This window comes from Narcine bancroftii, chromosome 5 (assembly GCF_036971445.1).
Source record: "Narcine bancroftii isolate sNarBan1 chromosome 5, sNarBan1.hap1, whole genome shotgun sequence".
Taxonomy (NCBI): domain Eukaryota; kingdom Metazoa; phylum Chordata; class Chondrichthyes; order Torpediniformes; family Narcinidae; genus Narcine; species Narcine bancroftii.
This window is the reverse complement of record NC_091473.1, coordinates 185757925-185780194: the sequence shown is the minus strand read 5'-3', so window position 1 is coordinate 185780194 and position 22270 is coordinate 185757925. Positions and strand designations below refer to the sequence as shown.

The window sequence follows — 22270 nt, the reverse complement described above, 5'->3', positions numbered from 1 at the left end:
TCTGAACCGGGGCACGATGGCTCCCCCTGGGGGCCACAGCACATTGAAGTTAAGGCCTTTTGCTTTCACCTCACCTAACAAATATTTGTCTATGGTTTTTGTCGCTGGTAGGGAAGAAACCAGAACTTTGACAGGGGAGGCGCCTACAAATTTTGAGCAGAGTCCCAGAGGAGGGGCCACAGCTAAGAAACAGTTGAGAATGGCCTCAACCCAACCGCTTTGTATTAAATTAAAATTTAGCCATATAGCACAGTGACAGGCCATTTCAGCCCACAAGTCCATGCCGCCCAATTTACACCCCATTAACCTCCAACCCCACCCACCCCCCCGGTATGTCTTGAAGGGTGGGAGTCCCTGGAGAAAACCCACACTGACATGGGGAGAACATATAAACTCCTTATAGACAGCGTGGTTCTTGAACCCAAGTCAGGACCCATTGCTGGCGCTGTAAAGGCATTGCGCTAACCGCTATGCCAACCGTGTAGCCTGTCCCCAGTCCCCCTGTGTGGAAAAGCATCTCTCAGGTCCCCTTTACATCACGCCCCTCTCTCCTTCAACCTGTGCCTTCTAGCTTTTCACTCGCCTTCCCTGGGGTAGGAGTAGGGGAGGGGAAGAGTAACCATCCACCTTATCGATGCCCCTCATGAACTTAGATCCCCATCAACCTCCGTCCACTCCAAGATACATCCTTCTCCGCTCAAGTCTCCTTGCACAGTCGTCTTGCCCACCAAATTTAAACAGCAAGTGCATTGTAAAGTGCATTAAGGACAGAGTAGCAGCAATAGGCCACTCAGCCCATTGGGTCTCCCCACCATTTAATCAGGAGCTGATCCATAATCCCATTCAGCCCCACTGCCTGGCCCTAGATGCCCTGGCTAATCAAGAACCAATCGATCTTTGCCTTAAATACACCCCATGACCCGGCCTCCTCAACTGCCCAGGGTAACAAATTCCAGATTCACCGCCCTCTAGCTGAAGAAATTCCTCTGAATCTCTATTCTAAGTGGATGCCCTTCAACATCAAAATGTTTCAATGAGTTCCCCTCCCCCCCCCCCCCCCCCCCACCCAACCCCTTCCTCCTAAATTCCAGTCCTGGAAATCTGCTTGAAGGCTTTCTCTTGCCTTATTTGTGGCTATGTGCAAGTTATGAGCATTGACCTGCTCTGATCTGACTTTTTGTTGCCACAGTATGCTTGGCAATGTTTGATGAGTGTTCCAACCTCATAATCACAGGCCGCGGGATTAGTGAGGGGTAATTTGACATCTTAAGAGTGCAGTGCTCACACAAACTGATGAAGCCATACTGTCTACACCCTGCGTACAAGCAGCAGTGCCTTTCCATTCTGCGGCGTAGGCTCTGGGACAGATTCTGAATGTGAAACCAAGACTTTATTCCTGTGCCATGAGCTTCCAGTAAAATCGCCACTCTCTTTTGAAGGAAAATGGCTCTTTAGAATTTAATAGGGGGAGTTGTGGATAGTGAGGAGGGTTTTCATGGACTGCAGAAGGATTTGGACGGCTTGGAAAGATGGCAGAAAGAGTTTAATGTAGATAAGTGTGAGGTGTTTCATTTTGGGAGGAATAACCAAAATAGGACATATGCAGTGAAGTGGAGGGTGTTGAGGAACGCAGAGGGATCTTTGTACAATGGTTCATCGTTCCTTGAAGGTGGATTCCCATGTAGATAGGGTGGTGAAGAAGGCTTTTGGTATGCTGGCCTTTATAAATCAAAGCATAGAATATAGGAGCTGGGGGGGTGATGTTGAGACTGTTTAAGGTATTGGTGAGGCCAAGTTTGGAGTATTGTGTTTAGTTCTGGGCTCCAAATTATAGGAAGAATATAAATAAGGTAGAGAGGGTGCAAAGAAAGTTCATGAAAATGTTGCCTGGATTGCAGTATCTTGAATACGGAGAAAGACTGAGTAGACTGGGTCTTTATTCATTGGAGCGTATAAGGTTGAGAGGGGATTTGATAGAGGTATTTAAAATGTGAATAGGCTCCTTCCCCTGAGGGTAGGGGAGATTGGAACGAGGGGTCATGTTAGGGTGAGGGGGCAAAACTTTAGGAGTAATATATGAGGATGCTTCTTCACTCAGAGAGGGGTGGCTGAGTGGAATGATCTTCCGGAAGAAGTGGTTGCGGCAGGGTCAATTCTGTAATTTAAGAGGAGGTTAGATGAGTACATGGATGAGAGGGGGTTGGAGAGTGATGGGCAGGGAGTGGGTAGGTGGAACTAGTGGAGTTTCACATAAATTGGTCCGGACTAGAAGGGCTGATATGGCCTGATTCCATACTGTAAATTATTCTATGGTTATATGTAAATTAATTTAAATTTAGACATACAGCATGGTAACAGACTGTTCTGTGCTGCCCAAATACCCAAATTAATTGGGTGGCAGGGTTTGCATAGCGGTTAGAGCAACACTGTTCAACATTCCTTTATTGTCATGCAATGAAAACAGTACAATATTACACGGAGTCTGCTTTCGTCCACTCTAAGGCAGATTCGCCATCGGCAGAAATTGCCTGAAGTGCCTCTTACAGTCACACAGAGAGAGAGAGAGAGAAGCAAAAGAGAGCCCCCTCCCCCACCCCACCAGAGTCACCAAGCGTGCTTAGATTTGCCTCTAGCGGCCCCCGCAGCCACACCAAGTCTGGTCCAAACCATCGGCAGCCCGAGCTCCAGATCTGAACCTCCGACACCATCAGGATGCTTCCATTTCCTTTGGCACCTCCGCCCTGCATCCCGGTTCCGATACCTGGTGACCTCTCCAGCGACCGCCCAGCAGCCTGGTGTGAATCGCCCACGACCGCCGTCACCCAGCCACCCCCCAGCCTGCGTGGGTTCCTCGCCTTGAGTCAGCTCATGGGTTGAAAGGGCCGGTTACTCTGCAGCGTGTTGAAATTTAAATTAATGCTCAACCACTGTGGGAGGAAACCAGAGCACCCAGAGGGAACTTGTGCTGACACGGAGGAGAAGGTGCAAACTCCTTACAGACAGCGCCAGATTTGAACCCGGCTCACTGGCGCTGTAATGGCTTTGTGCTAACCGCATTCACCCACCACCACCCCCAAATTCCTGAGAGACTCAGTGGGTCACGCAGCATCCACAGGAGGCAAAAGGCAGTCGGCGTTTCAGGCCTGGGCCATTCATCAGGAGGACTTGAAGGGTTCTAGCTCGTAACGCCACCCAATGGGCAGCATGGTTGATGTAGCGGTTATCACGACATAGTTACAGTGCCAGCAGTCGGGACCATAGATTGAATCTCGCGCTGTCTGTAAGGAGTTTACACGTTCTCCCTGTATCTGCGTGGGTTTTCCCTGGGTACTCCAGTTTCCTCCCGCCCCGGGGGTCGTAGATCAATTGGGTGGCTTGGGCTGGTGGGCCGGAAGGTCCTGTTTCTGTTCTGTATGCGTAAATTAAAAAGTTTTCACATCTTTTTCTCCCACCACGGCTGCTCAATCCACTGAGTTCTTCAATCGGCCAGGGTCCCTGGGTGCTTTCTGCTTACACTGCCTTGTCAGGTCAATCACGATAGATCTCACAGTGACCAGTTACCCGTACTTTTAAAGACGGGTTCATGTTTTCAATGAGGCACGGTCCAAAATGGAGGTGTGGCAAACATTTTAAGTCGTCCTTTACAACGGCATATACGGTACGCTTGTGGGCTAAAGACAACTGCAGAGCAAGACTTCCCAATGTATAGTTGTTTTATGTGAAGGGTTAGGGGGCATAAAGGACAGCCCGAAACAACACAAAATGTTGCCTTTTTGGAAAAAAATGGGTCATCCTATACGCCGGGTCAAAAATTCGGTCCCTTGCCGGCGCAATCTCCTCCAGAGGGTCCATTCGCCCAGTATCGGCTGCCGTCGGTTCCATGCAGGCTTTAAATGGCTTGGGGAAGGAGCCGGCAGTGGTTTATTTTTTAAAAAATCTAAATAACATTTAAACGTTGAAATAATGATTTGTTATTAAAATATTGTGATTTGCTTTTTACAGCATTCTCTGGTCAGCGGTAAGTGCCAGAATTTTTGGGGGGTCCTCTTAGACAAAGGGTATAACCAACATTTTAGGTGGAAATTCTGGGGCCGTCCTATACACACACTTCTTTAGGACAGCATTTATAGTTCCAGCAGATTTGGACTTTAAAAGTGACTAATTGCCATCGGTACATTATACAACATAAGAAACACTATAATCTATTAAGCAACATGGGAAACACTCATGAACTTGGTTGGTAGAGGACTACTGGGGCAGTAAGCTCTCCGACTGAGGTTAGTCATATACAGTGAGTGTAATGCAAAATCTACATTGTAAGTGAAAACTCTGGGGTCGTCTTATACACTCAGTCATCTTGTACACCAGCATATATGATTTTTTTAAACAATTGAATTAAATTTGTTATTGTCACCTGTTAACAAAGTGGAAAAACTTTTGTTTTGCAATACTATCCAATCAACCTGGGCGGCACGGTTAGCATTAGACTGTTACACTGCAGGCAACCGGGACCTGGGTCGAATCCTGCGCAGTTCTCCTCATGTCTGCGTGGGTTTCCTCCGGGCATATCAGATTCCTCCAACCATACTGGGGAAATAGGTCAATTGGATGACAAGGGCTGGTGAGCTGGAAGGGCACGTTACCGTGCTGGATGTCTACAAAATTTAAACTCACATAGCAATAACAAAAATACTGCAGGGTACAGTTAAAGCAGCGTAAGGTTCATTCCACAGTGGGAGAGGATCTGTGAATCTGTGTTCTCCAACTTGTGTGTCTGATGGGAGGGGGGAGATGAAAGTGTGACCACCACTGGTGGGGAGGGGGGCTGGATGGAATTTGAGTCGTTAAATATGATGCCAGCTTTGCCGAGACGGTGTACCTGATGGAGGGGAGGGGTGCTTGTGTGTGTGAGCACGCTAGAGGAAGAGTGCGAGAAAGACAGGTAGTGAGGGTGTGAGAGACAGACCGTGAGTGTAAGAGGTGTGAGCACGGGAGTGTTTGTGTACGTGGGAGTGTATGTGTGTGAGGGGAAGAGTTTGTGAATGTGTGAGAATGTAAGAGTGTGTGAGACACACATCACCCCCTCTGCGATGTGTGTGTGAGGGGAAGAGTTTGTGAATGTGTGAGAATGTAAGAGTGTGTGAGACACACATCACCCCCTCTGCGATGTCCCGCGGCGAAGCGATGTCGGGCGTTGCGGTTCCCGTCCCCACGTTGTGATGTCCGCGGTGAAGCGGCCGGATCCCCCCTCCCTGATCCGGTGGATCCACCTTCTCCTTCCCCTCCGCAGGGCGACCATGGGAGCCGGCGACAACGAGCTGATCGGCATCCCGTTCCCGGAACACAGCAGCGACCTGCTCAGCAGCCTGAACGAGCAGCGGCACACGGGCCAGCTGTGCGACGTGACCATCGTTACCCAGGGGCTGGAGTACCGCACCCACCGGGCCGTGCTGGCCGCCTGCAGCCGCTACTTCAGCAAGCTCTTCACGGCCGGGCCGCCGGGCCGCCGGCGCCACGTCTGCCAGCTGGACTTCGTGCCGCCCGACGTGCTGGCCGCCTTGCTCGAGTTCGCCTACACCGCCACGCTCACCATCAGCAGCGGCAACATGCGGGAGGTGTTGCAGGCCGCCCGCCTGCTGGAGATCCAGTGCGTGGCCGACGCCTGCGGGGACATCCTGCGCTGTAGCGGCGGGGAGAGCCCGGGGCCGGCTCCGGTCCTCGGAGAGCAAGGAAACCCGGAAGCAGGAGAAAACGCGGATGTAAGGGGGAACCCGGAAGTAGGAGGGAACCAGGAAGTGAGCGTGATCCGGGAAGTGCGAAGCCCGGAAATAAGAGGAATCCCAGAACCGATACACCCGGAAATTACAGGAACACCGGAAGTAAGGGGATTCATTGACGGAGGAAACCCGGAAGTAACAGGGTTCCCGGAAGGAAGAGACCAGGATATAATAAGTCCTGAGGTAGGAGGAAATTCGGATGCAGGAGGACACCCAAGCCCTGTGGCCCTGCCCGAAGCGATGCCGAGGAAAGTCCGTCAGCGCAAGAGGCCCGCGGTCACCCGGAACCACCGCGGCCACCTCTACCGCATCATGCAGCCGCTGCGCACCTTCCTGAGCAGCGTGACACCCTCCGAGCATCCGGCCTCTCCCACCCCGCCGGAGGCACGCTGTCCCTCGGTTACCGCCTCCCAGCGGGGCGCTGGTGAGGAGGAGGAAGAAGTGGGAGAGTATGAAGACTACTGGGGCAAGGCAGCCGGGCGACCCCCGCTGCCGTCGCCGGCGGACGAGGAGAGCCTGGAGCCGGACTCTGCATCCTACCTGACCTCCCTCGGCAATGGGGCGCTGATGGTCTCGCCCGACAAGCTGGGGCGCCGGCGCAAGTCGCAGATGCCGCAGGAGTGCCCCATCTGCCACAAGGTGATCCACGGCGCCGGCAAACTGCCGCGGCACATGCGCACGCACACCGGGGAAAAACCATTCGTCTGCGAGGTGTGTGACGTGCGCTTCACCAGGTACAGGCACCTCCTTGTCTACCTCCTCTCTCTCCCCTCTTCCTCCTCCCTCTACCTCCCTCTTCCTTTTCCCCCTCTATACCCCCTTTTCTTCTCTCTCCCTCTCCCCTCTTCCTCCTCCCTCTGTCACATTTGTGGCCCGAAATGTGAAATTAATAACACCATCACCACATGCTTTACCAGTTGAACAGTGTCTTTATTTTCCTGCTTCACTTATTTTCATCATCCTGCACCTTCCACCTCCAGTGCATACCATCTGACTTCCGGTCAGGTTAATACATATCATGCATATTCATATTCATGACATCCCTCCTTTCACCAGAAATAAACTTTATATCTTTATGTTTAAATGTAAACACTTTAACACTATCAATAGCATTTTTCTGCCTTCTGAACCAACAAAACAACTTCAAATTCAAAATAAAAAGAACTTCAAATTCCATCTTCACAAAATGTAACATAAACATGTTATAACCAAATGTAATATAATAGCTCAACTGTTCTTCTGTAATTATACTAATACAATGCTCACCTCATATGCAAAATGCAAACATTTAAATTTATACACCTCACATGTTTAAATTCCAATACTTTTGGTTTATTTTTCATTTAATACCAAATAGTCACTAAACAAAAATGCAATTCATACAGCACTCATAAATGTACCTTATGATGTATTGATCAAATCACTGTCCAAATGTTCCCATTATCATTTCTCTTCCTTGGTGAGCTTCATTGAAACTCATTCCAACTATCACAAACTTTCACTTTCGTGATAGTGCAGGCACGATTAGAAATATGGCACAAAATCTTCATATCACTTAGGTGGTTTCCTGTCCTGTCTCTGCCTTCCTGCAATGCTACTGTCGCAACTTGGTTGTTCACCCTCAGCACCGGAAACACTGCTCGCTGCGGCCTCTGGTGTTTATGGTATTCTGGCCACTTCATCGGGAATGCTGGTAACTACCTCTGGAACATCATCTGGTCCCTCAGATTGAGCATCTCGTATTGGACTTCCAACACTTCACTCGTTGTCGCTCTGGATTGGTACTTTTTGGCACCAGACACGTTTCTTTTGTACAGGACTCCAGCTGGAGACTTGACTGTCACCACACTGCCGCTTCTGGATACAACAGTGTAGGGTTGATGGTAATAAGGTGTGTCTATCTTACCACCACTCTCTTGCCTCACCAGAACATTATCTCCGGGCATGATGTCTGAGTACCTGGCCCCACGTCTCAAGTCTGCATACAGCTTTGCTGCTCCCTTCTTTTCAGCATCGTGGTCCCTCATCTCCTGGTCGTCCCTGATTTCCTTTATTTTGGGCATTTTTGTGCGGATTTTCCTCCCAAAAAGTACTTCTGCTGGACTTTTTCCTGTGGTTGCATGAGGCGTTGCCCGATAGACAGCTACATAGGATAGCAATGCTCTCCAGTTTTGTCCTTCTGCATGAGCAATCCGTAATCGTTTTTCGATGGACTGATTTTGTCTCTACTTCCCCATTGGTTTGCGGCCATTTAGGAGTTACTTTATGATGGTGGATACCTGTGGTCCTCATGTATTCAGCAAATGTCTCTGAAATGAACTGTGGACCATTGTCAGAGTATAGCGTAACAGGGAATCCATATCTCACGAAGATCTCTGCCAATGCCTGTATTGTTTTTTCAGTGGTCGTTGACCTCATCACAGAGTACTCATAGTATCTGCTGCAGTAATCTACCACTACCATGATTGTCTCACCAGTTGGTAAAGGTCCGAGAAAATCAACAGCTACATCGATCCACGGTCCTGTCGGGAGATGCGTACTCCAGATCGGCTCTGGAGGATTACTCCTACTTGTGAGTTGACACCCATGGCAGGTTTTGACGAATTTCTCTGCGTCTTTATCACAACCTGGCCACCATACTTTACTCCTGAGGTTTTGCTTGGTACCAACAATACCTAGGTGTCCTTCATGAGCTAAGGATACGATCTTCGGTCTCAACCTCTGTGGTATCACCAATCTACACCCCCTCAATACACACTGCCCGATGCAACAAAGTTTGTCTCTAATGGGAATATATGCCTTGTGAATGCACTTGTCCCATTGTCCACTTTGGATACATTCTCTAACTTCCATGAGTTCTGGGTCATGTTCAGACTCTCTCTCGACTTCCCTCGTTGTCACAGCTTCCGGTGTCGACTGAATAGCTATGAAGCGTACAAAGCTCTCTGCTTCTGTCCCCAATTCTGACTTGGATTGTGGGCATCCATCTTTCAACAATCTGGACAGCGGATCAGCAATGTTTGCTTTTCCGGCAATGCGAACTACTCTGTACTTGTACGGTTGGAGTCTGAGCACCCATCGTTCTATCCTGGCACACATTTTGGACCTGGTGGCATAGATCACCTCCAATGGTTTATGGTCCGTGATGAGTTCAAATTAAATGCCATACAAATATGCATGGAATCTCTCGCAGGCCCATACAAGTCCGAGTGCTTCTTTCTCTGTCTGAGAATATCTCCTTTCCACATCTGTCAAAGATCTGCTGGCATAGGCAATGATTCTTGGTCCAACATCACGCATCTGGACCAACACGGCTCCTAAACCAACAGGACTAGCATCCGCTATGACTTTGGTTGGTGCAGCCAGATCATAATACCCAAGAGTTTCGGCATTCGTCAGACTTTGTTTCAGAGCTGTGAATGCTTCCTTCTGCTCAGAGCCAAAATGGAATGGTACACCTTTCCTGGTTAGTTTCCTCAATGGTTCTGCCAGTGTAGCAAAGTTAGGGATGAACTTTGCGCAATAATTAACCAATCCCAAGAAGCTCCTCATCTCCGTTGCATTCTGGGGTTCACATGCATCTGCAATAGCTTTCACCTTGGCATCAGCTGGGTTCAGTCCTTCCCGTGTAAGCCTGTGTCCCATGAAGTCCATCTCTGAGACACCAAACTGGCACTTGTCTCCATTCACAGTAAGGCCTGCCCCCTGTAGTCTGGATAGCACACGCCTCAACAGTCTGTCATGCTCTTCCTTTGTAGCCGCATGGACTGTGATGTCATCAGAAATGTTGGCAACTCCAGGAATGCCTTGAATCACTCGATGGATTTCATACTGGTAGATCTCAGGAGCTGCATTGATGCCGAACTTTGTACCGGTATAATCCACAGTGAGTCACAAATGTTGTCGCGTCCCTGGATTCTGGGTCTAGCCCCATTTTAAATCAGTTTTTGAGAACACCTGACTGGTAGTTAACTCCTAAAGTACTTCCTCCACTGTTGGTATGGGGTGTCGTTCTCGAATTATAGCTTCATTGGCCATCCTCATATCAACACACAGTCTTATGTCACCATTTGGTTTGGGCACTATCACTACTGGGCTGACCCATTGTGTTGAATGTTCTACAGGTTCAATAATGTCTTGCTCGATCAACTCTTTGATTTTGGCCTCGACTTTCCCACGAAGTCCAAATGGAGTTCTGCGCACTGGTTGCGCCTTGGGTTTGACCGTTTTGTCCACTGCTAGCTTTAGTTGTCGACCTTTCAGCTTTCCTACTCCCTGGAAAACTGCGGGGAATTCTTGCTTCATATCCTCGTATGACTGAACTGAATTGACACGAGCTCCAATATGAAGTATTGCCAGGTCTTGCGCTGTGCGTCTACTCAGCAATGATTCTCCCCTCTCGTCTATGACAACAAACTCTGCTTTGGTGTACTTGTCACCAGCTTCAACAGTCGCAGTGAAACATCCAATGGTCTGCAATGGCTTGGATGCTGTGTATGGATACAGTTTCTTTGAACACTTCTTTGATGTACAAATGATTTTTTTTCTTTTCAATTTCTCCCATAAGTGTCGGTCAATTACATTACTGTCACTGCCTGAGTCTACAATGACCGGAACTGTCACACCACCAATTATCACTGGGACCTTCTCATGATGTACATCATTCAATGTAAACTGATAGTATTTCTGCCCATCCTGGTTGTCATCATCCTCATCACTTTCTGGGTCACCTTCTATATGGCGAATAGTGCCTTTCTTTCTAGGATACTTTCCTTTCCCCCAAGCTTTGCCCTTAGAAGCTGTACTCTTCCCATTCTGGTTTGCATTTGACTTGCTTTTGCACTTCTTTGCAAAGTGGTCTTTACCTCCACACTTTCTACAAACTTTGCCTTTTGCTGGGCAGCATGGGTCTTTTCCAAAATGACCTCTGTTTCCACATCTGTAACACTCCAAGTCATGTATCGGCATATTTCTTGGCTGGCTATGGCTTTGCGAGAGCCTATTTACTTCTTGACCAACTTTGTCTTTACTGGGCTGGCTTGAGTTGTCTTTCAGTTTCATGGTATGAAATTTCCCCTCAACAGCCTCTAATGCAGCAGCCATTGTTAAAGCATTGGTAAGTTTCAACTCACCCCCTTTTTCCAGCAGTCGCCTTCTGAGTTTGTCTGATCTGCAGAGCTGCACAACTTGATCCAATAACTGGTTGTCCAAATCAGCTACCACGTAATTGCATCCCGCAGCCAGTTGTCGCAATCTCGTCACGTACTGGGCAACTGTTTCTCCATCTTCTTGTTTTGTTTTGCGAAACAAATGGTGTTGAAATGTAGCATTCGGTGTCACCACATAGTGTGCATTCAATGCATCTACGGCTTTCTGGTATTCCTCCTTCCTTCCAGTATTCGAAAGCGTCTTAAAAGTTTCCCGAACTGCAGGTCCTGCGGTGAAGAGAAGTAACGCCCTCCTCTGCGCTTTCTGTTCCGCCGTACTTACTGCTATCGAGAAATAGGCCACGACTGTCGGCGTAGACTTCAAATTCTTCCAGCCATGCCTTCCACTTCACACTCTCAGTGCTTGCATCACCCATCGGGTCAAAATGAGGAACACCTCGAAGTGCTAGAAATTCAGCTCCTGTGACTGCCATGAAGAAAACCTTCCAGCTCAAAGCCACCGATTCAAAATCCAAAATGTTTATCACATTTAAAATCCAAAATGTTTATCCTCGTCGCCAATGTCACATTTGTGGCCCGAAATGTGAAATTAATAACATCATCACCACATGCTTTACCAGTTGAACATCTCAGTGTCTTTATTTTCCTGCTTCCCTTATTTTCATCATCCTGCACCTTCCACCTCCAGTGCACACCATCTGACTTCCGGTCAGGTTAATACATATCATGCATATTCATTATCATGACACCCTCCACCTCCCTTTCTCCCTCTATACCTCCTTCTCTCTCCCTCTCCCTCCCACCCTCTTCCTCCTCCCTCCATCTCCCTTTATACCCCCTTCTCTCTCCTCCCCTTTCCCCTCTATACCCCTTCTCTCTTCCTCCACCCTCTCTCTCCACTTCCTCCTCCCTCCACCTCCCTCTCTTCCCCTCTATACCCCCTTCTCTCTCCCCCTCCCTCTCCCTTTTTCCTCCTCCTTTTCCTTCCCACCCTCTCTCTCCCCTTCCTCCTCCCTCCACCTCCCTCTCTTTCCCCCTCTATACCCCCTTCTCTCTCCCCCTCCCTCTCCCCTTTTCCTCCTCCTTCTCACCCTCTCTCTCCCCTTCCTCCTCCCTCCACCTCCCTCTTTCCCCCTCTATACCCCCTTCTCTCTCCCTCCTTTCCCTCCCCTTCCTTTCCCTCCCCCTCCTTTCCCTCCCCCTCCTTCCCCTCTCCCCTCCTTCCCCTCTCCCCTCCTTCCCCTCCCCTTCTCTCTCCCCCTCCCTCTCCCCTTAACTCTCCTCCCCTTCTCCCCCTTAATTCTCTTCCCCCTTCTCCCCTCCCTCTCCCCTTTAACTCTCCTCCCCTCTCCCCCCTCTCCCATCTCACCCCCTCTCTCTCTATCCCCTCCACTCTCCCCCTCCCTCTCTATCCCCTCTTCCTTCTACCCCTTCCCCCCTCCCTCCCTGCCCATTTCACCCCTCTCTCTCCATCACCCTCTCCTCTCCCCCCCCTCGCTCCCTTTGCCTCTCCCCCTGGCCTTCTGCCCTTTCCCCACCGCCAGCCGCCCTCCACTGACCTGACCCTCTTCGCTCCCTCCCATCTTCTGATCCTCCTCTGCCACCAGCCCTGTTCCCCTCTGTACACCCTCGCACCCTCTTCCCCCTCCTGTCCCTGATCCCTCATGCCCCTGACTCCCCTACCACCATAGTTGCTAAACCCCCGTGCCCTCTGACCTACCATGCCTCAGCCCCTCATTCTCTCTCTGTGCCCCCTGACCCCTCCCCAAACCCCACATGTCCCCGACCCTATCCCACTGTCCCCGTTCCCTCCTTTTGCCCCCAACCCCTCCGCTCCATAACACCCCCGTGCCTCCTGCCACCCCCATGTCCCCTGCCCTCCCGTGCCCCTGACCCTCTGGTGCCCCCCTGACGGCCTGTGTCTGTCCCGCAGGAACGACAAGCTGAAGATCCACATGCGGAAGCACACGGGTGAGCGGCCCTACAGCTGCAGCTGCTGTGATGCCCGCTTCCTCCACAGCTACGACCTGAAGAACCACGCCCGGCTGCACACCGGTGACCGGCCCTTCGAGTGCCGGCAGTGCCGCAAGGCCTTCGTCCGGCTCGACCACCTCCAGCGTCACCTCAAGGGGCAGAACTGCCCAGAGGTGCGCGTCAGAAAGCGCCGGCTGCTTGCGCGGGAGGGAGAGGCTGAGGAGCTGCCACCGTCCAACGGTTACCTCGTCGACCAGCCCAGCTGGCTCCCGGCGATGGACGGCGGCTTCCCGGAGCCCGAGCCTGGGCAGCGGACCCCGCCGGCAGACGGGGGCTACGACCCGGACACTCTCCCCGGCTGGAGCCACGGGAGCGGCGCCTGGGATCAGGAGGGGGCGGCCCTGGATTCGTCCTAATCCGGCATTCGGCAAGAATCATGTTTCTCTCCACCCCCACCTGCTCCACGTTCCCTGAGCCTGTACCTCTCCTCTAAAGCCAGGGGCATCTCGGTCCTTCCACCAGCCCTCAGTTGAATTGAGCGCAGAGAGTCAACCAGGAAGTGAAAACACGACACTGGAGAAACTCAGCAGGTCAAACAGCGTCCTTTATATAGCAAAGATAAAGATACATAACCAACGTTTTGGGCTTGAGCCCTTCATGAAAGGGATGAGCAAAATGTAAGCAGGTGCCCGAACAAGGGGCAGAGTCCCACAGGCAGGAGGTAATAGATGGATGAGTTTCTCCAGCCTTGTGTTTTTACTTCAACCACGTGTCTGTAGACTTTCGTGTTCAACTTCGCTGCTGCTGGAAGTCCAGGAGCGTCAGTACCCCAGGAACCTGGGAGGGGAGGGGGGCTTCCTTCATCGCGGGCTACGGAGGGTGGGGTAGAGGGGCAAGGGAGACAGGTCGGACGGGCGGGGAGAAGTGCGGGCAGCACCCTATCTTCCACCTGTGGTGTGAGGTGTCCTGTCCTCTCCGGGAACATTCGAAGCCCTCCATCTGGGCTGTTCTCCCACAGGTTGGAGGGGGTACCTGCCTACATTTCTCCCCCCCCAACTGGACTATGTTGCAAAGTGGGAGTCAGCCCCATATTTCCTCCCCTCCACCTGGACTGTGGTGTACAGGAGGGGATGTCGGCCCCACATTTCCCCTCCTCCCCATGTCACCCACCTCCCTCTCAACGATTGCAAGAGACATTTCCAGCCTCCAGCCCACCTGCCCCCCAACATGACTGTGTTCAGGAGGGCACATTTCCTCCCCCATCCCCCTCCCTCTTGACCACTAAATCCAGAAGAGGGTGTCAGCCCCACATTTCAGCCTCCAGCCCCCCACCACCTCTCGACTGGACTGTGTCTTGCAGCAGGTGTCAGCCCCACATCACCCAATCGCCCCCCCCCTCCAAAATTACAAATCCAGGAGTGGGGTACCAGCCTCACATACACCCACTTCTCCCCCCACACCCCTCCCTTTCTACGGCCTGGCAGCGGCTGTTTTCAGCTGGTGCAGTGGCTTGCCTCTCCCCCCCCCACCCCCCATACTCCCCCAACAGCCTGGAGTCCGGTGTTCCGTGCCTTCTGTCAGAGATGTATAGATTTCCGAGCAAATTTGTAGAGTAGCCATGAAGTTATTGATCGTTCAGAGAGCACAGGCGAACCCTCATGTAGGCTGCCCTGCCAAAAAAATTGTGACAGTAAAATATAGATTTGAAGGATTAATATATATCTAAATATAAATATATATAAAAAAGTATATGAAAATTGTTTCTCCACCCTGTGCATGCGTGTTTAGTGCAGGTACGTGTGTCGGCTCACAGTGGCAACCTATTTAAATACTGATCAGGAACAGAAGCTTTCAATCCATGCCTGAGGTGTTGAAATCGTCCCGTCCCCCCCACCATCACCTCCTCTCCTCCATCCTCACTGTGTGTCCTGACCACCCTCCCCCGTTCCGACCTCGTCAGCACTTCCCTCCGAATCAGGTGAAACCCGCCCCCTAACGAAAGCGGCAAGACGGACTGTTTTACTGACCACTGTGATATCGGCTTGAAGACTGTTGATTGCTTCTCCGGACGGGGTGGGGAGGGGGCGGGGAGGGGAGCGTCCCTGTTCGGCAGGGAACTAACTATCCACGTGCACTTTGACACTGGCGCGTCGCTCGGCCCTCGGGATTGGGAGAGTGCAATGTTAGTCGTGGCCCTGCAAATTTGGTTACTCCCCTACCACCCCACACCGCTGTTTCCCGGCACCGATCGCTTAGATCGCGGGGCGTAATCCCACCCCCCCCCCCCCCCACCCAGCGGGTTCCTACGGTCGAGAGGAAATGTCCCGCGGGCCGGGCGGCGTCCGAGGGAGAAGACCGGTCAGTGACCCTTTCGGCAGGTGGCTTCAAATTTGCCCCCTCCGGTGAACTGACCGCTCTGAGCTGCTCAATGATTGCAGGGGTGAGGGGGTTGGAAGCAGGATGCTGGGAGGACCCAGAGCATCTCTCTCTCTCTGTCTCTATCTTTCTGGCTCTTTGTCTCTCTCTCTCTATCTGCCTCTCTATCTCTCTCTTTCTCCATTTCTTTGTCTCTTTCTCTCTATCTGTCTCTGTCTCTCTCTCTCTCCCCCCCCCGCCCCCCACCCCTCTAGTTCTGACGCGGGTTCTTTTAAAACCTGAACCGTTAAACTCTGCATCTCCCTCCACAGATGTGGCCGCCACCTACTAAGCCTTCCCAGCTTTTGTTCTTTTTTTTTGCTGTTTTATTAAATGTAATTGACTTCCAGTTTGTCCTTCATCCTGCAACTCAGCCTCTCCACTTTGACCTGGAGGGAGAGCGAGACCACTCTCTTCATCCATGGCATCTCCATTGAGTCCTCTGAATAAGGACTTCACATCCCTGCTGCGGAACGGGGTAAAATGATTTGGTGCAATGCGCCTTCCTACTTTTCCCCCCCCACCCCACCTACGGGAGAGCAATGTCACGAGCAGGAGGATTGGTGGAGCTCGGAGCTGATTTAGGGCAAGGGAGAACGGGCCCAAAAATGGGGAAGAGGGTGAGGGTTCAGCCGCAGGTGTATTCCAGCTGGAGCTGTAAGACATAGGAGCAGGAATAGGCCATTCAGCCCATCAAGTCTGCCCCACCACTTAATCATGAGCTGATCCATTTCCCACTCTGCCCCAATGCCTGGTCCTCTCCACAGAACCTTTGATGCCCTGGCTTATCAAGAACCTATCGATCTCTACCCTAATTACACCCAATGACCACAACTGCCTGTCGCAACAAATTCCACAGATTCACCGCCTTCGGGCTGAAGAAATTCCTCCTTGTCTCTGTTCTAAGCAGGCGCCCTCCAATCCTGCAGTTGTCCCCTCTTGTCCTAGACTCTCCCGCCGTGGGGAACAGCCTTTCTACATCTTCCCTGTCCACACCTTTCAACGCATGAAATGTTTCAATAAGATGCCCGCTCATTCTCCCAAAATTCCAACAAGTACAATCGTGAGCTCTGTCTCGTCGAGGGAACCATTGAAAGGCACATTAGGGCATGAGAAATTGGAATAGGAATCGGCCATCCAGCCCGTCGAATCTGCTCCGCCATTCAACAAGATCTGATGATTGGCTCATCTCCACCTATTCCCCATATCCCTTAAATCCCCCATTCTGTAAAAATCGATCCAACTTTATCTTAAATATATTTACTGAGGTCGCTTCCACTGCTACAACGGGCAGCGAATTCCATGGATTCCCCACCCTCTGGCTAAAGCAGTTCCTCCTCATCTCTGCCCTAAATCTACTCCCCTGGATCTTGAGGCTTATGTCCCCTCGTTCTGGTCTCCCCCATCAATGGGGGAATAACTTACCGACCTCTATCTGATCTATACTTTTCATAATTGTATACATTTATAAGATCCCCTCTCACCCAATCTCTCCTCATAGGCCAACTCCTTCATCCCTGGAATCAACCTCTGCACCCCCTCCAAAGCCAGTCCATCCTTCCTTGATTAAGGAGACCAGAACTGCCCGCATTTCTCCAGATGCGGCCTCACCAAGACCTTGTCCAGTTGTAGCACAACCTCCCCGCTCCTAAACTCAACCCCTCCAGCTATGATGGCCAAGGCGTCCCATTTGCTTTCCTGATAGCTTGCTGTCTGGGTGGGGAGGGAGGATGGGAACGAACCCAGCTCAGCTTCTGGAGCCCTTGCGCCCATTTGTCGAGCCCAGTTCCTGACACCTTAGTGGAGAGTGGGAACAGAAGTACGGTTTACTGGCGCATTGTTTCCCCAGCGTGTTGATTTAATCCGGCCTCATTCAATCAACGGACTGCTTCACTCTTTCTAAAACCAATAAAAAAAAAGAGAATTAAGCTGAGCTGAATTTCTCCATCCCTGCTCGTAACCTTAGACATTTCCTCAGCTCACTGTGGAGGGGGGGGGGGATGTCAAGTTGTAGAACATAGAATGTTATGTAAACCCACTCTAACCCTTCCCTCCCTCACACCCATCACCTTCAACTTTCCTTGCATCCATGTGCCTAAATGTCCCTATTGTACCAGCCTCCTCCACCACCCCTGGCACCCACCGCTCTCTGCATAAAAAAAATTCCCTGATAGAACCATAGAACACTACTGCACAGAAAAAAGGCTATTCGGCCCTTCTAGTCTGTGCCGCAACATCCCACCCATTCCATCACCTTCCAGCCCTCTCCCATCCATGTATCTATCCGATTTATGCTTAAACCTAAGAGCGAGCCCACATTGACCACGTAAGATGGCAGCTCGCTCCACACTCTCGCCGGTCTGAGAAGAAGTCCCCCAAAACCTTTCCCCTTTCACCTTGAACCCATGTCCTCTCCCAATCTAAGTGGAAAGAGCCGGCTCACATCCACTCCGTCTCTAACCCTCATAATTTTGTAAATCTGTATCAAATCTCCCCTCATTCTTCTACCCTCCAAGGAATAAAGTCCGAACCTGTTTCATCTTTCCCTGTAACTCAACTCCTGAAGACCCGGCAACAGCCTAGTAAACCCTGATGTCTCCCCTAAATTTCCCCTCACCTTGTGCAGATGTCAGCCCAGAAAAAAGGTGCTGATTGGCCACTCTATCTAAGGCCCTTATACACCTCTCATCCTTCATTGCTCCAAAGAGAAAGGTCCCAGATCTGTCAACCTTGCTTCATAAGACACGTCCTCCCATCCAGGAAGCATCTCCTCTGTGCCCTCTCCACAGCTTCCACATCCTTCCTGTAATGAGGCGACCAGAACTGAACACAATAATCCAAGTGGAATAGAACCAAAGTTTCATCGAGCTGCCACATTTCCTCTTGACTCTTGAACTCAGTCCCCTGGCTAATGATGTCCAGCATCCCATACGGCTACTTAACCACCCTATGAACCTGAGGCATCTATGGTCCTGGATCCCAGGATCTCTCTGTTCCTCCACACGGTTAGGAATACTGCCGTTAACCACATACCCCGCCTTCCCGTTTGACCTTCCAAAGTGCTTCATTTCACACTAATCTGGATTGAACTCCATCTGCTACTTCTCCGCCCAAATCTGCATCCTGCTGAGACCAACAAAAGCCTCCTACGCCCTCCAGGGTGGAGTATTTGCGGAACAAAGGCCCTTTGGCCTGTCGGCTCCTCTCTACCCAGTTGGCTTTTAGAACCCTTGATGGACTGACATCCCTGCCTGGTGCCCATAGATCCCTACCTGCACCTGAACCCCTGGCAGGGCGAGTATAGTGCCCGCCTGCTCACTTCTGCCCCATGCCTATCAAGTGGGATAGCTGCAGGTCCGTCCACCCCATCACCTGCGTCCAGCCCACACACCCTACTCCACTCCCCCCGACCTCAAAACCTCTCCTGTCCACTTCCCCGTTGGTATGTCATTGGAACCCTGACTGATCCGCTCCCTCTCCCAACACCCTCATGTGGGAAAACCTGCCCCTTGGGTCTTTTAATTATTTCCCCCCTCAACCTCTGCCCTCTCACCTTGACTCTCTGCCCTTTGCCCCATCTAGTTCATGCTAGACCATCTCCACTAATGGCCTCCCGCATTCTCTGGGGACAGTTCCCCCTGAATTTACGAAAGATCCTCTGATAATATTACGCATTAAAAATATATTTCTATTAAATTATTCATGTAAATATATGAAATATTTAAAGCATCCTTTCAACTTACCCTACGATAATCAGCCTTTTCCATTTTCCAACCTGACGGGGGTAGGTACCTCGGCGCCTACCCCTGTAACTGCAGGAGATGCTCCACTTGCACCCACACCTCCTCCCTCAACACCCTTCGGGGCCCCAAACACCCCTTCCAAGTGAAGCGACCCTTCACTTGTGAATCTGCAGGGGCCGTCTACTCTAATCAGTGCTCCCATTGTGATCCCCTTCTACTTCGCAGAGACTGGACCACAGACTGGGACATCACTTTGTTGAGCACCTCGGCTCCGTCTGCATCAGCGTCTAGGACCTCCCAGTGGCCGCCCATTTCAATTCCCTGCCCCATTCCCACACTGACATGTTTTCCTGTGGCCCTGGTGCATGGCTGGACTCAAGCCATCCACAAATTGGAGGAACATCTAACATTCTGCCTGGGCATCATCCAACTGGACGGCATTAACATCAACTTTTCCGGTTTCTGTTAAACCCTGTCCCGCAAGTCTCCCTCTTTCCCCATCCCTCCGTCTCCGTTCCTCCTGCTCCTACCCCTTCCCTCTCCATTCGGAGACAACCCCCCCCCCCACATTCATTCTCTTCTACCCTCCCTCATGTATTCATTTATGACCTTTTACCTCTCCTCCTCCCCGTCCCTTCCCCTGCCTCTTCCTCCCCTGCCCCTTCCTCCCTCCTCTCCTCCCCTGCCTCTTCCTCCCTCCTCTCCTCCCCTGCCTCTTCCTCCCTCCTCTCCTCCCCTGTCCCTTCCTTGCTTTTCTCCCACTCACCCACCTTTCTACAGTAAAAGTCCTAAAGTCCAGACTGCTTGGGGAATGGGTCAGTCCGGATTTTCCGGATGCTTGGGCAGTACATCGGTGACCCATAAACAACACATGCACGTACGAATCCACGCATGCCCGAATTACACGATTGCCACATCCATGCAAAAGCCAAGAGTTTTCGAGAAGTCCAGATTCTCAGGTGATCTGGATTTCTGCCATCCGGATTTTCAGACTTTTACAGAATTCAGGTGCCCGCCTGAACCTTCTACCTTGTACCTTGCTTCTGTATCTTTGCGGCATATGGAACGCTGCGTGACCTGACTAGTTTCTCCAACGCTTTTGCGTATCACACATCACACTCCCCACGCACCCACAAGGACCACACCCCCTCCTTCTCTCCCTGTCTCCAGCTTAAGTTCTCCTTATCCACAGTGGGCATCCAACATGGAGACCTGTCAGTACATGGGGGGAGGGGTCAGCTTGCAGTGATAAGTTACATCACTGCTTCTATCCCGTCATTACAGGTCTCAATTGCTTAGACAGAGTATCCCCAGATGCACCCCATAGCCACAAAGACCTTTGCTTCTTAGAACTGCGTCTGTTTAAATCCCCAGTCACCCACCCATGCCCCTTCCCTCCCCCTCCCCACTTTCCCCCTTGGGCAGATGGTTCAGAGCTTATCCAGCTCTGAACCTCTGTTCAGTCACAGCCCACCAGATTAGTGGCCACAGGTTAGATACAGAATAAAGCTCCCTTTACAATTGTCCATCACATTGGCTGTTTGGTCTGGAACAACGTGGAGGGAGCTTCACTCTCTGTCTGACCCTGGGAGTGTGTGATGGGGCAGTGCGGAGGGAGCTTCACTCTGTGTCTGACCCTGGGAGTGTGCAATGGGACGGTGCGGAGGGAGTTTCACTCTGTGTCTGACCCGGGAGTGTATGATGGGACGGTATGGAGGGATCTTCACTCTGTGTCCGACCCCGGGAGTGTGTGATGGGATGGTGCGGAGGGAGTTTCGCTCTGTGTCTGACCCTGGGAATGTGTGATGGGACAGTGAAGAGGGAGCTTCGCTCTGTGTCTGACCCCGGGAATGTGTGATGGGACAGTGAAGAGGGAGCTTCACTCTGTGTCTGACCCCGGGAATGTGTGATGGGACAGTGAAGAGGGAGCTTCACTCTGTGTCTGGCCCCGGGAGTGTGTGATGGGACATTCCGGAGGGAGCTTCACTCTGTGTCTGACCCTGGGCGTGTATGATGGGACGGTGAGCTCTGTGTCTGACCCCGGGAGTGTGTGATAGGATGATGTGGAGGGAGCTCTGCTCTGTGTTTGACCTGTGCTGTACTGGCTGTGACTGAATGTCACATTGGTTGAACCTTATGCTGAATTCCGACCCCAAATGTTAACCCTTTGCTTCCTGCTGCACTAGAGAAAGTAAAGAACGGACTCAGCAGAGTCACAGCCTGTGCATCCGTCAGTTACCGGAGTCCTGCAAAAGGGAGCACTGATGTCTGTATCTCCAGCGAGGCGTCCAACTGCACCCTTCCCTTTCAGACTCTCCTTGAGGCACTCAGCTGCAAACATTTTAAAATCTTCTTGCTCAATCAGCGTTGATTCATCTCATTCTGAGTTACACTAAGGTCAGTCTGTGACAGAGGCTGCCAACTCCCCTCCCCACAAGCAGGGAGATGCATGCTGGCCTGTGCTGTAGGGGGTGGGAGGGGGGGAAGATGGTGGATGTCTGGGCCCAAGGGGTCATAGAGATAATCAGGGATTTGCAGCCATGAAATCGGGCCCTTTGTCCTTTCTCATCTCTGCCAACCAGAGCTGCTCCTGCCGTGTTTTTTTAATGGGGTAATCGTCCAAGGGAGTGGGAGAGGGGGTCCTGGGGAGGGTAAAGGGAGGGGAGTCCCGAGGAATGTAAAAGGAGATGGGATCTTGGGGAGGCTAAAAGAAGACGGGGTCCCAGGGAGCGTAAATGGAGATGGGTCCTGGATAGGGTAAATGGAGATGGGTCCTGGATAGGGTAAAGGGAGACAGGGTCCCGGAGAGGGTAAAGGGAGACGGGGTCCCGGGGAGGGTAAAGGGATACAGGGTCCTGGGGAGGGTAAAGGGATACGGGGTCCTGGGGAGGGTAAAGGGATACGGGGTCCCGGGGAGGGTAAATGGAGACAGGGTCCCAGGGAGGGTAAAGGGAGATGGGGTCCCGGGGAGGGTAAAGGAAGACGGGGTCCCGGGGAGTGTAAAGGGATACGGGTCCTGGGTAGTTTACAGGGAACAGGAGAAAGGGTCCCGGGGAGTTTACAAAGAACGGGACTCAGGGTTCAGGGAAGTTTCCAGGGAATGGAGCGATCCCACCAAAGGACCCAAACAGAGTTGATCGAGATTCCCTGGTTCGTCTTCCCTCAGACCTGGAAGCACGGCAATGCAAACTTG

At 51.5% G+C, this 22270-nt stretch overlaps 1 protein-coding gene across 8 annotated transcripts in view; it reads left to right on the top strand.

Annotated features, from left to right (window-relative positions):
- LOC138764351 (zinc finger and BTB domain-containing protein 7B-like) overlaps window positions 1-21924 on the top strand; it is a 107786-nt gene extending 85862 nt beyond the window's left edge. For 5 of the 8 annotated variants that reach the window (XM_069940153.1, XM_069940148.1, XM_069940151.1 and 2 more), the window contains 2 exons: window positions 5291-6511; window positions 12879-21924. In XM_069940153.1, the coding sequence (XP_069796254.1) occupies window positions 5298-6511; window positions 12879-13335 (1671 nt within the window). In that variant the 5' untranslated portion in view covers window positions 5291-5297 and the 3' untranslated portion in view covers window positions 13336-21924. Of the gene's footprint in view, window positions 1-3969; window positions 4622-4854; window positions 6512-12878 lie in introns of those variants that run through there. The other 3 variants (XM_069940152.1, XM_069940147.1, XM_069940145.1) reach the window with 3 other exon arrangements.
- The last annotated feature ends 346 nt before the right edge of the window (window positions 21925-22270 follow it).